Source organism: Anguilla rostrata, chromosome 6, assembly GCF_018555375.3.
Source record: "Anguilla rostrata isolate EN2019 chromosome 6, ASM1855537v3, whole genome shotgun sequence".
NCBI lineage: Eukaryota > Metazoa > Chordata > Actinopteri > Anguilliformes > Anguillidae > Anguilla > Anguilla rostrata.
Window position 1 is genome coordinate 48,565,634 of NC_057938.1, and position 15,532 is coordinate 48,581,165.

At 47.4% G+C, this 15,532-nt stretch overlaps 1 protein-coding gene across 2 annotated transcripts; it reads right to left on the reverse strand.

The window, feature by feature from the left end:
• Nucleotides 1-272: 272 nt before the first annotated feature.
• trim54 (tripartite motif containing 54) lies at nucleotides 273-13,859 on the reverse strand. Of its 2 annotated transcripts, XM_064340216.1 has the most exons (9): nucleotides 13,606-13,859; nucleotides 11,338-11,510; nucleotides 9,324-9,498; nucleotides 6,812-6,907; nucleotides 6,092-6,325; nucleotides 4,943-4,965; nucleotides 4,310-4,434; nucleotides 4,032-4,152; nucleotides 273-1,197 (listed from the first exon to the last, which is right to left on the reverse strand). In XM_064340216.1, exons 1-8 carry the CDS (start codon nucleotides 13,771-13,773, stop codon nucleotides 4,052-4,054), a joined length of 1,095 nt encoding a protein of 364 aa, XP_064196286.1. In that variant the 5' UTR covers nucleotides 13,774-13,859; the 3' UTR covers nucleotides 273-1,197; nucleotides 4,032-4,051. The 2 variants fall into 2 exon arrangements, 1 of the variants encoding a protein (XP_064196286.1); XR_010330656.1 differs by lacking the exon at nucleotides 4,943-4,965.
• Between the last annotated feature and the right edge of the window lie 1,673 nt (nucleotides 13,860-15,532).

The following is a 15,532-nucleotide window of genomic DNA, read 5'->3' on the forward strand; positions in this document are numbered from 1 at the left end:
ACTGTTCCATCAACAGTAGGCTATTCATTCATGAATGATGAGAGTACAGTAATAGCATTTGGCAGCACAGCTTAATATTCAACTCAGGGGAATTATTGATTGGTATAATTAAGCAAGCTCCTTCAAAATGGAGGGTCATCGTGAAAAGGCTTACAGTGTGGTATATCTCAAACAGTACAGGGTTTTTAGATCTTTACTGAAAATCAAGTAAAACTAGAAAGGTGACTAACTAGCAAATATGTTATTAGAAATAAAACCAAAACAAAATAACGTAATGGTATGAAAATTTATTTCTAAAAAATACAAAATGACAAAATGAAAGAAACTGAAATTACATAATGGATTGCCCAACAATAATTCAAATTAGGCTGATCATTAGGTTCATCATTCAGTGTATAGCTCAAACTCTCTCAGCAACCTGCTTATTTTTCTCTCCCTTATATTATATTCAACTTCTGCTTGGAGGGCAAGTGTATAAGCTTTCTTCAATCAGGGTTAAGGGTATGACTACTGGAGAGTATCTGTGATATTTTCTTATGCTATCTGTGGAACTACTCAGAGGTTTTACTGTTCCGTACAGATATAAGCAAGCTCGGTGTTGGACAGAAACCCCCTTATATTAGCCTAACCCCATCACCTCTCAACAAACCTTTTACACATTTTCACATACGGTATTTGAGAGCTCTTTGGTGTCACAGGCAAACTCAGACATGCCCTGTACTCTGTCCTCACCAGCAACGCACACCTGCTTTTCATCAACATCAACCAAGATACGATTCATCTCTGTGGAAAAACCAATGTGTAAACTAACGCCTGTGAATTGCAACGACATTCAAAATAACAAGCGGAGAAACAACAACATAACACACCAAGTAACCTGATTACCACACAGCATGCGTCACTCAAGCCGAAACTATATTACATTCAATATTTGTAAATGATGGGATTACATTTTTTTTCATAAAGGAAATAGAACAAGGGAGTTTTTTTGCAAGGTGGTCAAGCTGGGATTTAGCCCACCCGCTGTGTATTTTTTTTTTGTTGTAAGTCTCCCTGTGGTGCTGTCACACATGCGAACAGAGTATAAACATATGACAGGTAGATGGTGAAAGCTGTGTATCGAACATCTGGTTGTGCTTATGGGATTATGTCAAACCTCCTTTGCAAGTCCCTCTTCATTCCTTCAGTGAAAATGACCTACAAAAAAAAACAAAAAAAAAAACAATAAACGTGAATTACACTCAGAAATCTGAAACAGTCGGTATTGTCTCCATTTCCTGACGGACCGGGTCTATTTTTAAAGTTCAGCTCAAAGACGTGAACACGCAAGGGAGGAGGTTGTAATTGTGTCCTCTTCATTGCACGGATGTTGAACCAATCTTCTTGTTAAGGAACAGTAACAGTTTCTTTTTTCAGTTACATAAATCGCCTAGTTTTTGCCCCAGACAAATGGTAGCCATTTTAAAACCCAACTGCCACTGAGAATAACTGTAATGATATTGGCCTCTGAGACTAAACGCAAACAGTAATAATACAGTCCCTCATTTGCATGCGCACAGAGAGATTCCTGGCCTTCAATCATTATTGAAAGTGGCGATGCCGCGGTGTGACGCAACGGTACAGCCATCTTACCGCCTAACTCTCTCTAAGGGGATGGGTGGAAAGAAAGAAAAACAAATCACCGATGCACTCGCTTGTTTCGAGAAACCGTGCGCATCAAACAGGCCCGGACACCAGCCCCCCGCCGGTGATCTATCTCCATTCACAGTCAGAGAACTCTCACTTTTGGCTCTGCCCCTGACCAGGCGGACGTCCAGCGGCAGAGCTTCATCATCGCCGCCAGAGTTTCCCCCATCAATAACATTTAATCTCGGCCTCGTCACTCCCCCCGGCCGCGCGCGTCCCTATCAATCAATCACGGGGTCGACAGCGGCGGCGACAAGGTCAGCGCCTCCGAACAGCAGGTCCCGGTCTGAGAGCCATATATCCCCGCCGATCATAAACCGGGAGAACGCGCGCGGTGAGAAGTGGTTATTAACTAATGAGGGGTGTCGGAGCCGCATCCCAACGCTGCTGTTGATGAGGAACGGGGGCGGAGTCTTGTTTCATCAGAGTTGGAAGGGACTCCGGGACTTCCCAGGGTGCATTGCGGGAGCAGTGCGGGCTGGCACCGCAGCGTGGCGGTTGCGTACGGGTTTTGAACACCGCCAGCAGTGAACGAATAGATCGGCGACCTGCTGGTGTCTCATGATTTACTGTGGCTGTTGACCTTTGAAGCGAGAGGAGATGCCACCTCAGACACTGTGTATCAGCTGAAACGCAACCTGGGCCAGGGTCGACCTGTCACACACATTACTGACTTCATTACTTAATGTTCAACTGTTTGCCAAGGTTTTTTTGCCCACAGGATTCCATAAATGGCATCTGAAAACTAGATCCCGTATGACCAAGGCTACATTTGATCTTCTGTATTAAAGATACTTATAGATTACTCACAGTTCTGTAAGTAAAATTGGCATTGCCTTAGATTGCTCCTTATTTGTGCCCTTGATTAAAAAAAAAAAAAAAAAAACATCTATAATAAATTTTCCAAATAAATTTTGGGCAGGGAGATGACACATCGCTGAACCACAAGAGACCATCAAAGACCTCCCTGGGTCCAAGTGAGGTAGGGGGTTAAATGAGGCAAAACAAACATGACAATACCTGCCAAAAAGAAAGAAAAAAAATCCCTATATTTACAATGGAAGTGATGACATCATCACTTGGCTCCGCCCTCACCAACCACCATGACATTAATGTGAAGTGGCAGCAGCCTTTGATAAGCTCCAATGGAAACGAGTATGCGTTCCCCTCTGTATCTCTCCCCACCATTGATCAGCTGCAACACCCTTAGCAACAGCCTTAAAAGACTGGCTTTCTGATATAAAAGAGGAGGTCATTGCATTTTGTGAAGAGGGAAGATGCGATTGATCACGGGCAGACTAAAATGCCACGGTCACTCTCCTCGGAAACGGGTTCCTTGGGAGGGGGTGCGCCAGTAATTCCACGTCTTATGAAACGGAAAACACCAGGTTCATAAACTTAATGGCATTGCTAAATGTTTCAAAGTCAGCAAAAACTATACTTAGCCGAAGATGGCGAAAGACGGGCGGGAGCTTCTAGCTGCAGGACATAAGAGAGGCGTGGCTTTAACGCTACGAGAACAGTGACGCCATCAGGTGGGTTCCTTTTTAGGACGTCTCCACAGGGGATGGAGGAATGACTATATACATGTAAAAAAAATTCTAATTACACACTGACAGAATTGCCTGCTGGGGCGAGCATTTGGAAAGTGCTGTGCAGAATGAATAAAAAAGAAGAAATAAATGTGCCCTTAAAGTAAAATTCTACAACAGCAGCAAAGATTTTCAGAACCACAGGCTAAACCAGACCCGTGGGCATCCCTAAAGGCCCCATGACTGGCTTAAACTACAGCAGTGCACCATTAGTGTGTGGACTCACTGTGGTACAAAAGAGAGAAGAAACTCTGCATCATCAAAAACAATCTGGGAAATCAAGGGAAAAGGCATGGAGTGCTTGCTAAATCACTCAGCAGGAGAAAAACCCCTTTGTCACCAAAATAAACTGATTAATTCAGGAATAAGATAACCCTCACCCCCTAGATTTATGAATAAGATCACCCACACCCCTAAGACTTAGGAATAAGATAACCCAGACACTCAAGACTTAGGAATAACATAAAGCCTACACCCTTGAGATTTAGAAATAAAATAAACCACACCCTCCAAGCAGTGGAATAGTGGCAACAGTTCAATGGAACAGAATATAACGCAGGCGTATTCAAATCTGGCCCCCAGATCAGTAGTACTGCTGGTTTTCATTCTTCACCTCTGATCAGTACTGATTTAAACCTGACACACCAGGTGAGTTAAATCAGTGGCCAATCAGTGGCATTAATGGTCTCCCTGATCGAATGGCTCCACAGTTCGCCATGATGTCATACTTGGGTACCTGGGAGGAACACTGACCTGGAGAAGAGCCAGGCGGACTAATGTCTCGCAGACTCCCCTTCTGTGCTGGGTTGGGCCGCCAGATCTTCAGCCCCATCCTCTGGCGTGGAGCCCTCCTCCCCCTCCTCCGCCTGGCAACCTGCAGCAGCACACAGCCCAGCAGTGTCAGAAACAGCTCAGCAAACGGAGGGAAAAAAAAGAGGGCATTAAAAACCGTGAGAGTAGCTGCCGGTCAAGCCGACGTCACCGGTGTTTGCAGGTTTTTTGGAAACGGGTCAGAGGCTGGGTGACCTTACCCGGCTGGAAGTCGATGGTTCGCAGCATGTCGGCCACGTCGTCGGTGTTGATGATGAAGTGGTCCATGCTCTCGTACCCGTGCTCCGGCCGCTCGATGTTGGAGGCCTTGGCGGTGTCCGTGATCCTGTCAAGGGCAGAGCGGTGATGTCATGGCTGGAGCTCGGACAGATAAAAAGAGACGGACGATGACGGGCGGCGGCGCGCCTCCGCGCGCCTCCGGACAGTCGCCATGCAGGTTCGGGTTAGCCACTCCCCCAGGCGCCTCCGCGGGCGAGCGCCTCGTTAGGCCGCAGACAAAACAGGCAAATCACAGCAAAACGGCAGCCAGCTCCCACACAACTAAAACCGCAAGTAAACTCTGAGTTCAACGATAGTCAGGTTAAATACATTTCACATTGCTCACTTTATGGAAGAACTGTTGCGTAAAACTAAACAGTAAAGCGATGTCATGGTCCAAATATCGCTACTGTAAGTAATTTATAAGCAAAATACATCACATGGAAATAACACACACAAAACACAACAACATGGCATATAAACAAATGAGGGGACACTGAATGTGTTATCAAAGCATGCCCACAACAGCAGAATTAATGCAGGAAAACATCACAGCAATGCAACGTCTTTCTTACTTCTCGAACACCTCCTTGGAACTCTGCGGATGGCAGAAATAACAGAAAACAATGAGAAAACACGACTCAAACTCTCAGCAAATTGATAATCTGCTTTTAAAAAAAATATATCCTTATGGGTAAAGAGTTGGCAAACAGAATAGTAGTAGTATTTCTATACCATTACTTAGAAGAGTGGAGTAATAGTGTTTGTCCTCATTTGAAATGTTTGGACCGAGGTTAGTGTTTTCCATGGATGTAATTTTAGTTTGGAGGCGTCTCAGTCTTTTATTCTCTGTTTTTCTCAGTCAGTCGTTCAGCACAAGGCCGCAGGAGCGAGCGAGATCTACGCCCGCTGCATAAACGCACTGCCGCGCGGTAAATCACCCGCCGGCGGCTCCCGCTAACGCCCCAGGGGCGTAAAAACGAAATTCAAGACCCTTCAGTCAGTCGGTCGGCTTTACTGGGGAAGTGTGCGGAACAGTGTGTGTTCGTACAATCCATTTCCCGGCTCCAGAGGTTTAAGAGGTGGTGGTGTGAGGAGGCAGACTTTCATGTGTGCTGGCGCTGCTCCAGAATGAGTATTGATAGCTGGTGGGGGGGGTTTGGGGGTGGAGTCAAGGGACACAAACTGGAGTGTCAACAGCGAGGGGGTGGAGTGGCTACAAATCAATGTGTCACCCCAGCACCAGGCTTCCAGAACACTTGCACTACGGTATTCTGATGAGAAGATGCTCCAATCAGCCCTTTGACTGTCGTGTGCGTGACGACGGAATGTCCGGGTAGCCATGACGCTCCTGGTAAAGGCAGCGTATTCAGCCTGTTCGCTCATTCATGAGCTCTCTGCTAATTACACAACTGCAGCATGTGATAACAAAGCTCAAGGGCCGCTTCCACACTAAGGATTTCAACCAAAGATCGCTGATGGCGAAAATGTGCTAATTAAGGACGGCCATTTTCATAGGCTCCACCGCTGCTTATACTTGTAAACCCATTTACCAGAGCCTTTGGGTGCACCCTCCCAGTATAATATGAGGCCTAAAGTCACATATAACGGGTGCAACTAAAGAAATGCAGCAGGTTGACTTTTTACATACCGTACATTGGTTTAGTGATATCTATCTCCGGTGCATCACTGAGCATGTGCGGGTCCAGTGCAGGGTTCCGTACCTGCAGGAAGACGGCCATCTGCGGCTCCTCCATGGAGTGGATGGCGGCCTCCACCAGCTTGACGGCCCCCTCCAGGTGATCGCCGTGGCGACGGATGAGGGAGCGGACGTGGCCCAGCTTCTGGTCCTGCTCGCGCCCGATGCACTGCACCAGGTCCTTCTTGCGCTCCTCCAGGATGGCGATGAGCGTGTCGAACTTGTCGCACAGGTGCTGCTTCTGCCGCCGCCCGTTCTCCTGCAGCCGCGCAGTCAGAAGGCTTCACACATACTGAAAGCACCCGCGCATTGGGAGCTCTACCCATTTTTAGATAACGGGTCCAACAAAACAGGGCATTACCACACTGGTTTATTAGCTGCTCTACTGGGAAAAAATATAAGTCCGTCAGATAATTAGGTAATTACCATGTAGAAGCTAAGATCAACGGCATAAGTGAAGTATACTGTGACACAGGGCTATCCAACTGTGCTCCTGGAGATCTACAGTCCTGTGGGTTTTCACCCTAACCCTAAAAGAGCCACATCTCATTCACCAGCTAGAGATCTCCTTGAGCTGCTAATTAGTAGAATCAGGTGTGCCAAATTATGGATGGAATGAAAACCTACAGTCAAACCTTGACTTGACTTGACTTGACAGTAGATCTCCAGGCACAGGGCTGGGCAGCCCTGCTGTAACAGGTGATGACTTGGGTCTAGGAGCTAAGAGATGTCTCGTTCTTCTCACCTCAATAGTCCTGCAGATTTCCTCCAGCTGGGAAATGAGAGCCTGGATTCTGTCATTGCCCGCCACCAGCATGGCTATCCCATCACTCAGCTCTGTCTGAATCACAATACAGAGGCAGAGGTAAAACACCACCACTCAGCGCAACGCAACACAACACAACCACAGGAACACTAAGAGAATACACCAATCATTCATCAATCCCCCCAACACAGCCACAAACCCAGTGAGGCCAGATCTCTTGGTAGGACACAACTCAATAAGGCACAGAAAGACAGAGAGAGGCTACGCAATCACTCACTATCTGAAACACAACATCACTAAGAAAATGACGGGCCACAGGTCTCTCAGCGATTCTCTATAACACAACCCAATACAACACAACACAACAGGCCCAGAGTTTCGGGAGAAGAATCAGTTGTACAAACAATCCCTTGTTAATGCCACTTCTCTGTGAGGACACAAACAGGATATTGAGCCGGAGTCTTGAGTCGGATATTGAGTCTGGAGGTATTTTACATCGTAACATGAGAACAATTACCACAGAAACAATGACTTTTTTTCCCCTCTTAAGCCACTGTATCCTGGATTGCGCTATAATTGCGGCAAAGCACTTGTGGCTCAGAAGTCAAGCAAGAACAACACACAACCGACCTCATTATCAGTCAGCAGTTTCCTCAATCATCAGGAGCCATTAATGATTGCTGACTGGTTAATGTAATGATTGCTGATTGGTTAATGATTGCCTGAGTGCCTTTGACCTGCATCCATCAGCTTCTTCCACTGGCAGCTGCACAGTCCTCCAGTACGGTAACTGCACAGTCTGGTGAGCGCCTCCCTAAATCCACTTAGGACATTACAGTGGTGGGATTGGCCAACAGCTCTATATCCTATCCTGGAGTTTTTTCCCTCAGAGCACATGAATCGTCCTCTGTCTCACCTTCCTTTAGATCTTAAGCTCCAAAGGCGGTTTCTACATCAGTGTCTTTTAGAAAGATCGATACAGTCCCCATTTCAACGCTGCACTGATATGTGCCCATAATTGTAACCATATAATTATAAAACGATACTTCACGCTTGGGAGAGCATAAGAGCAATGAGAAGACTGTAAGCGAACACAGAGTTAAAGCTTCACTGGGTTATTAATATGCGTATGACTGGCTAACTCCGCTATTGTTCGTCCAAAAAAAGGGTCCCCCGTCGGTGGAGGGTGACCTTCAGTCAGGATGATGTTACTCGTAATAAAATAACATATGGTGTTCGCCCAGCACTTAGCTGCTGATTACGGGAGATGCTAATGATATTAGTCACTGTTTCACTTAGGAAGCCGAGAGGCAGTCCCCGCAGTGTCCAACGCAACGGGATCCGCGCGGAGACCGGAGCCACCACCTGAATCAAATTCCTTTGTTACAAGTGAGTCACTCATCCGTGGAGGAAAAAATAAATTAAAAAAAGATGCGCGTATTAATTTAAGAACTGTTTGAATAACCCCCGCATGGCAGGATCTCATCTTACGGCAACACCCGGGGAAATAAATGCGGAATCTTTTGGCGGGCAGGGAAATAAAGTCAAATAAAATAAAATAATTGATGGCGTCTTTACGCCGCGACCTTCGTTTTGCTTGCGTCCGGCCGGCGTCCAAATAAAAATACCCGCAGCGCCGCTTCAGACCCGAGGCAAAAACGCAAACTGGCAGTATGACTGTCGGATTTAGAGGCCAAAACAGGAAGCGGACCCTCTCCGGGGAGGGTAGGGGGAAGGGGGGGTATTGGGTGGGGATGGGGGGAGGTGGTGGTACTCGGCCAGAGACGGCGTGCCAGGTTAGCGCCGCCGCCACCGCCGCCCCGTGCCAGAGGACGGGAGAAGAGATGCGACCCTGGCGTGAAAAAGGGCTGCAGGAAGGCCAGGGCGGGTGCCAGCACTTGGAACCCATCAGACAGTGAGAGCTACAGCGTTTCCCCTGCCGTAGCCCACAGACCGTCCGCCATGCCACCCACTCCGTAAATAGCACTGACACCATCTTCTCCCATTACTAAGAACACATTAGCATACCGCAAGCTTGGACACGACGATCTGGAAGAGCTCGACGATGAGCATGATGATGACCTCACTCCCGGTAAAGGTACTGTTTATCATTTTGCATTTCGCCTTATTGTTCTTAACGTTATATTTTATGCCAGGTAAAAAAAATATGCTAACTGAACACAATTTATACTGCCTTCTACTGTGGCTCTCCATATCGAGCTCATCAAGGAGAAAATGTACAAATGTGCAATTACTTGTTCTTGATCGTTTCCCCCAGCAGGTGGCAGTATTTCCACCAGACCAAACGTCAAATGATCACTTCGGTCAATAAAAAACTGGGGTAAACGTAAAAGGTTTATTGCAATTAAAGCACAGTTGAAATGAAGCCCCTTCCGTTGTAGCAAACGTGACAACCGGAGCGTATTTCCCTTTTGATTTAAAATACGCTCTGTGTCATAGGGACTCCCCTCGCCTGGCCGCGTAGGCCTACCTTCTGTCGTTTGTAGACGTTCTGCAGAGGCGCGACCTCGCAGTCCTTGTGCGCGCCGAACACTTTGCACATGGAGCAGGTGGGCGTCTCGCAGGTCAGGCAGTAGATGTTGATCTTCTCCTCGCCGTGCTCCTCGCACATCAGCTGCTGCTGCTCCGACTTCGGGTGCATGGGCCTTCCGGGGGTAATTGAGAGGGCAGGGGGGTTAAAGACAAACGCGCTTATCAACGGGCCGTTTCAATCAGCGGTAATCGGGCGCTTCGAGCAGGTCGTCTTTAACCTCCGCAAATGGGCATCAGAGGGATGGCTCTCCCCAGTGTCACACAGTCGCTCGTGTTATATGTATGTGCTGACCTTAAATGCAAAAAAAAATGAATTCTGTGAACCGCGGACTGAAAGTCCGTCACAAACACGTAATCAAGCGTTTTTAGCCTAAATATACGATCAAGTGTACAGCAATCAAACGCCCCTGAGGAGAGCCTCAGGCCTGGGAGTGAAACTGAACAGCATGGCCGTGTTTCTTCAGCTGTGAAGCTTCACAGAGCTTCAACTTAGGCCATGTGACCAAATATTTCATATTGTATTATTGTGTAAAAAAAACCAAAACAAGCAATCTGTAAAATGTATAAAAGTAAAAAATTAAAAAAAGGAAAATAACACGTAGCTTAAATCATATCAAACATTGAACCTCTTTTCATTTTACTACGTGAGATGAACATCCAGCGAGAATATAGCAGGAAGTCCTTTAGTGAAGTTTCTGAAAACCAAGCCACAAGGTAGTAAAAGAGCGCCATCTACAGGAGACTTGAGAGCAGAACACGTATATAGGACTATATGCAGGAAATGGCATTAGATCGTATCAGATGGCTGGGGCACATCTCATTAGCTTCCAACTCGCCATGTCCACAGAAATTCAACACCAACCATTTAACACGCGTCATTAAAGCCCCTGGGGGATGTTTTTCGCTAGATATACCAAATGGTGCAAAATAGCATCCTCCACAAGTTATAGTCTGGATTAATGCTAAAGATGCAACTGCTGCATATCCAGCAGGCTCTGAATAAAATATGCCTTTAGGAACCAGCCAGAAATGTGACAGGATCAGCTTACTAAACCATAACCCTAAGTCTGGACATTATGTAAAAAATGTAATGGTTAGAGAACTGGGTTTGTAACCCAAAGGTAGCAGGGTCAGTTCCCACGTTGGACACTGCAGATGTATTTTCAGCAAGGTATTTATTAACGCTGTGAAGCACTGAAAGGGTGCCAAGTGTATTTTAAGATGCTCCGAGTAATTTTACAACTCCAGTACCTATCCAACCCATTTCCAGTTGATTTTAAAAATTGACCTTTTCGTTGAAGGCTTGGTGAAATGGCCTCTCTCTGGTATACCTGCAATGGACTTGACTGAATGTGATTCCGGGGGGGGGGGGGGTTGGAAAACTGTGGTCATAATCAAATATCAAGCACCCATTAGCTCCAGGTACGCGAGCGTGTCATAAGCAGGCCAGTGATTTAGCGTTCTCTGCTGCAGAGATAAAGTGTTCTGGCTATATTTAGGGACAGGAAAGAACCCGCCATGTTGGACTCGGACACGAGTTTGTTTACGTGACGCTGCAACGGCTTCAACGCAACGCGTCGCATTATTACAGCGGCGAGATCCGCGATCTGACACTTTATGGTTTATGTAGCAGCCAAACTGATTGTGAATTGTTACGGAACTTTTGACATCAGTCTAAGTGATGGCATTTATGAATGAGCACACATTTGTTATGGCACAGAAATAGTTTTCTATCTCTAGCCTCACAGGTGAAATTAAGGGAGAGGTTTCCATCTTAACCCAGATTTCTCCCAGAGATTTCTTACATAAGCATCTACAGCCATCCAAAAAATATTGACAGATAGAGAAGGACCGATAGAGACTTCGGCAACGTCAGTTACCCGCGGGCTTAAATGGGTATTAAGAGACTTTCTGGTGAAACGGAGGTTGACAGTGAGGCTAAAGAGGCTGACCTGGCGGACTCCTGCTTGTAGAGGTCGATGATGTTCTCCACCAGCAGGTTCCTCTGCAGGCCGTACACGCCATGGCGGTCCAGGACCACCTCGTGCCGGCAGGACGGGCAGCGGAAGCGCCCCCCGGTGGACACGGACGTGGAGCCCCGCGACTGCCACAGCGGGTTGGAGGCCTGGGCCGGGGTGGGGGCAGGGGGCGGGTGGGAAGAGGTCAGCACATGCAACAGATTTCAGGGACCCGGGACAGTGGAGCCCTTCAGTGACCATTTACGGTAATTAATGTACTGTAGTACATTGTAAATATGTGTAATTTCTAACAAAAATATAATGATAAATACTGTACAATTCATAGCACTGCACACACACACACACACACGTGATGGTGGCAATAACTGCATAGTTGCCCGTATATTGTGTGGTTTCGCAGTTTATTGATCATGTTTTATGTGAAAATATTTTCAGTATATTCCATTTCCTGTCAGTGACAGCTGACGGGCGAGGCCTTCTGGCCGTCGAGGGAGGAATCGTTTTTCACTGAAGTGGAAACTTTCCATTTCCAATCGGTCAGTGCTAGACCGCCACTTGCCCGTGGAAGTAAGTGACGAAACAGTCAAGTGATACTTTAACACATCATTTTTTTAAGCAGACGCGCAGGGAGTTTACAGCCGATAATGGTCTCGCTTGAGCTGCGCACTGAGGAGGTGATAACTGACGGTACGACAGGACCTCAGAACCTTTAGCAAGCACGGCTTCTACAGTTCCACCTCTGCAAGTGCGCTGTCATCAGTGTCACCGACAGCCAAGGCTGAACTGGTACATTTTAACATTGGGTAGAAATCTCCCATTTTCACCCCCACTGAACTGGTAGAAGTCATCCAGGGCTTATAGCTGATATTACTATAAGAATTGATTTTGCACCCATTTAGAGAGTCAAGGCATTTTTAGCCACTGGTAGATACATTTCAGAATCCTGACCGATGTGAAAGCCAGCAGCTTTTTTAGGATTTATTGCTTTATTATGATAATAATAATAATAATAATAATAATAATAATAATAATAATAATAATTTAATTATAATCCTTTTTATGAGTCAGTTACTTTTATAGCAATAACATTTGGACACAGGACCCAGGTGAATATGATATAATTAAAAAAAGAAAACAGAGAGGATGGTCAGCCATTCAGTCACATCTCGTTTCCAACCCTCACAGCTGTCCCTGGGCTGTCACCTTGGCTACAAAGGACTTTGTAGCACCAGCATCTATTATACGAGTCGAGTCTCGAGACAGAGAGGAAAAACGACCCCGAAAAGGCCCTGGTGTTATTTTCTGACTGACATTAAGGATGATTCCACCGGCTCGGCACTCGACAGCGATGACTCAAATGCTCGAGGATCCCGGTTCGTTTCGAGCGATTACAATCTCTATGAACATCAAACGTTACGTCGCTTAAATTCAATCCGCTCTTTATCGTAAAACAAACTTCGGCTAAGTTCGCAGCGAGCTCTTGTCGAGTTTCTAATAAGCCGCCGCGGCGGAGACAGCTGCGCTGAGGTCGTTTCTATTCTCCGTTGCCCCTGGAGCCGGTGAGCCAGGCCTCGTTTTATCCCCGCTCTCTGGGGACGGGACCGAGAGATCAAGCTCAGCTTTCCTCAACCCCCTGCCGTTTAAAACACCGAGCTCCCCCGTTAAAGGCAATATTACTAAACTACAGAGTTAGTTCCCCTCGTAACATTTGCCTTACTGCAACTCACAGTTCCCCTCGTAACATTACCTTTACTGCGACTCAGGAGTTCCCCTTTTATGATCAACTTCTGAGTTATTTCCCTGTTAAAACCGGCCGCAGGAAAACACTGGATTTCCCCATTCACCTGAACAGAGGTCACATTAAAATCACCTCCCCTGCTCAAATCAGCCTCACCAAAACAATTTCCCTGATAAGCCAATCGGACTTTCAAAAAATTTGAGTTGGCAAGTTAAGATTGTCCTTTTGTTACTCTTTAGTTCCCCCGAGTATAAATCTACTTCATTAAAAAAAGGTCTTATCCCATTAGAATTAGTCTTACCAAAACAGTGGTAACACTGAACTGGGCCTAAAACAAGGACTCCTGTTAGTACAAGTGCCAATTCAAAGCATCCTGCTGCCTTAAGTGGCAAGTCACAGCACAGTTTGTTTGGCACCTCAGATAGGAGAACTGCACCCGACCCCCCCCCCTCGCCCCCCCTTTGTGTTGAGCGGGACGGGGGCTGATGGGATAGCGGCCCTACCTGGAAGACGTCGTTGGCGCACTTCCTGCACAGGTTGTGCTGGCAGGGCAGGATGACCACGGGCTTGGTGAACATCTCCAGGCAGATGGGACAGATGAGCTGCTTCTCCAGGCTGTCCATGGCGTTGGTCTCCCCCAGCAACGGTTTGAATCCCAGCGCAAAGTTCATCCCCGCCGGCCGTGCACCGCTCCCGCTCGTCAGGAAACCGCTCGAGTGACCGACCTGACCCGGCTCCCCGCTGCCCCCCGACTCGCCTGCCCTTCTCCCCTCTCTCCGGCCCCGCCCCCCGCCCCCCCGCAGGGCCGATTAAATGCCCCCGTGATAATTTTAGCCACAGTTTGTTCTGGGTAGGGTTACTGTCCAAACCTCTCTCCCCTCTAAGCACTGTGATTGCACCCAAGAGTAACTATGCTGGTCTGTGTGTGCGTGTGTGTGTGTGTGTCTGTGTGTGTGTGTGTTGCGTTTGTGTGTGTGTGTGTGTGTGAGTGTGTGTGTCTGTATGTGTGTGTGTATGTACAGGGGGGAGGGTGATTAAGGAAGTGAAATTCCACGGTCCATTTTTATCTCCGTAAACACCACAGACCTTTTGACTGGCAGGGAGGGGTACGGAACATTTGGCGGGGGAAGGCCCAGGCCCCGCGTACCACAGAACGCCGAGGGGGGGGGGGGTACTGGACGAGCAGGCGCCAAATCGCGTCGGATACTTCGCATTACCGTTCAGAAACGGCCTCCCGCTGCGTCTCTAAGTGCCAATCACCATGTGTGACTGAACCTCTTAGTAAACCATGTTCTATTAATTCTTCAACAGACCTTTTTCAGGTTTAAAAATTTTTTTTTTTAAATTTAAATCTAAAAAACCTTATTTCCTGAGCAGGTGTTTGTTATGTAATTGTAATATGCTTTTTTCCCCCCTGTGCTACAGCAGCTGGAAAAAACCACAGGGGAGGGGGGGGCCACAGCTGTTCTCCACGACCTCAGTGTGACCCGGAAGCACTACCGCCTTCCCGGCTCTCCATAGGAACGAGTGACGAGGTAATTGCAGAGCATCAGCAGAGGGAGCAGGGCAGAGCAGAGCTGAGCTGGTAATCAGCTTAAGGACACATTTATAGGACATGGAGTAAGCCAGCAGTCAGCCTCTGATTCACCTCCATTCATACTGTTGCCCTGTGGCATACTGCTCATCCTAGCCAGACTATAACTGCCCCTCGGCTTGGAAGTCCGTGTGGCGTTTCCACGACAAAACTCACAATTCCTGTGAACCAGGGCTGCCCAACCCAGTTCCTGGAGATCTACCATCCTGTAAGGTTTGCAGTACAACCCTAATTTTGGCACTCCTCACTCTAATTAGCAGCTCGACAAGACCTGCAGCAGTTGAACGAGGTGTGGCTTTGTTTGGGTTGGAGTGGAAAAACCTACAGGACGGTAGATCTCCAGGAACAGGGATGGGCGGCCCTGATGCAAACAGACCTGTCAAAGCTGCCGAAGCAGGGTTGTGTTTTAGACGCTGCAACAAGATTAATAAACATTCATTGGGTGCTTCGACAAGATCAGTATTAATACAAACATGCCCCCACAGCTGACTGACAGGAAGGGGTGTGGTTTACGTGAGTGTGGGAGGGGCCAGAACACACTTCCTGAAACAGACGGGTGGTGCGGCTGCCACTCGACTGGTGAACGGGTCAGTCCTTCCGCACAGGTGCCAAACACAGCGGGACAGGTACAAAATACCCCAGGGGCAGTTCCCACATTTGCCCGCCCCCAGCCCTTGTAACACAGGGTGCACAGCTGTTAAGAGTAAAATGAACCCAGCCAGTGTTTCATAGAGTTCAGTGTTTCAAGTAGTACAAAAATTCCATATTAAATTTGTGAGAGTTGATTTAACACCAAGATTGTCTCTGTGGGCAAAGATTTCCCTCAAACACAATAA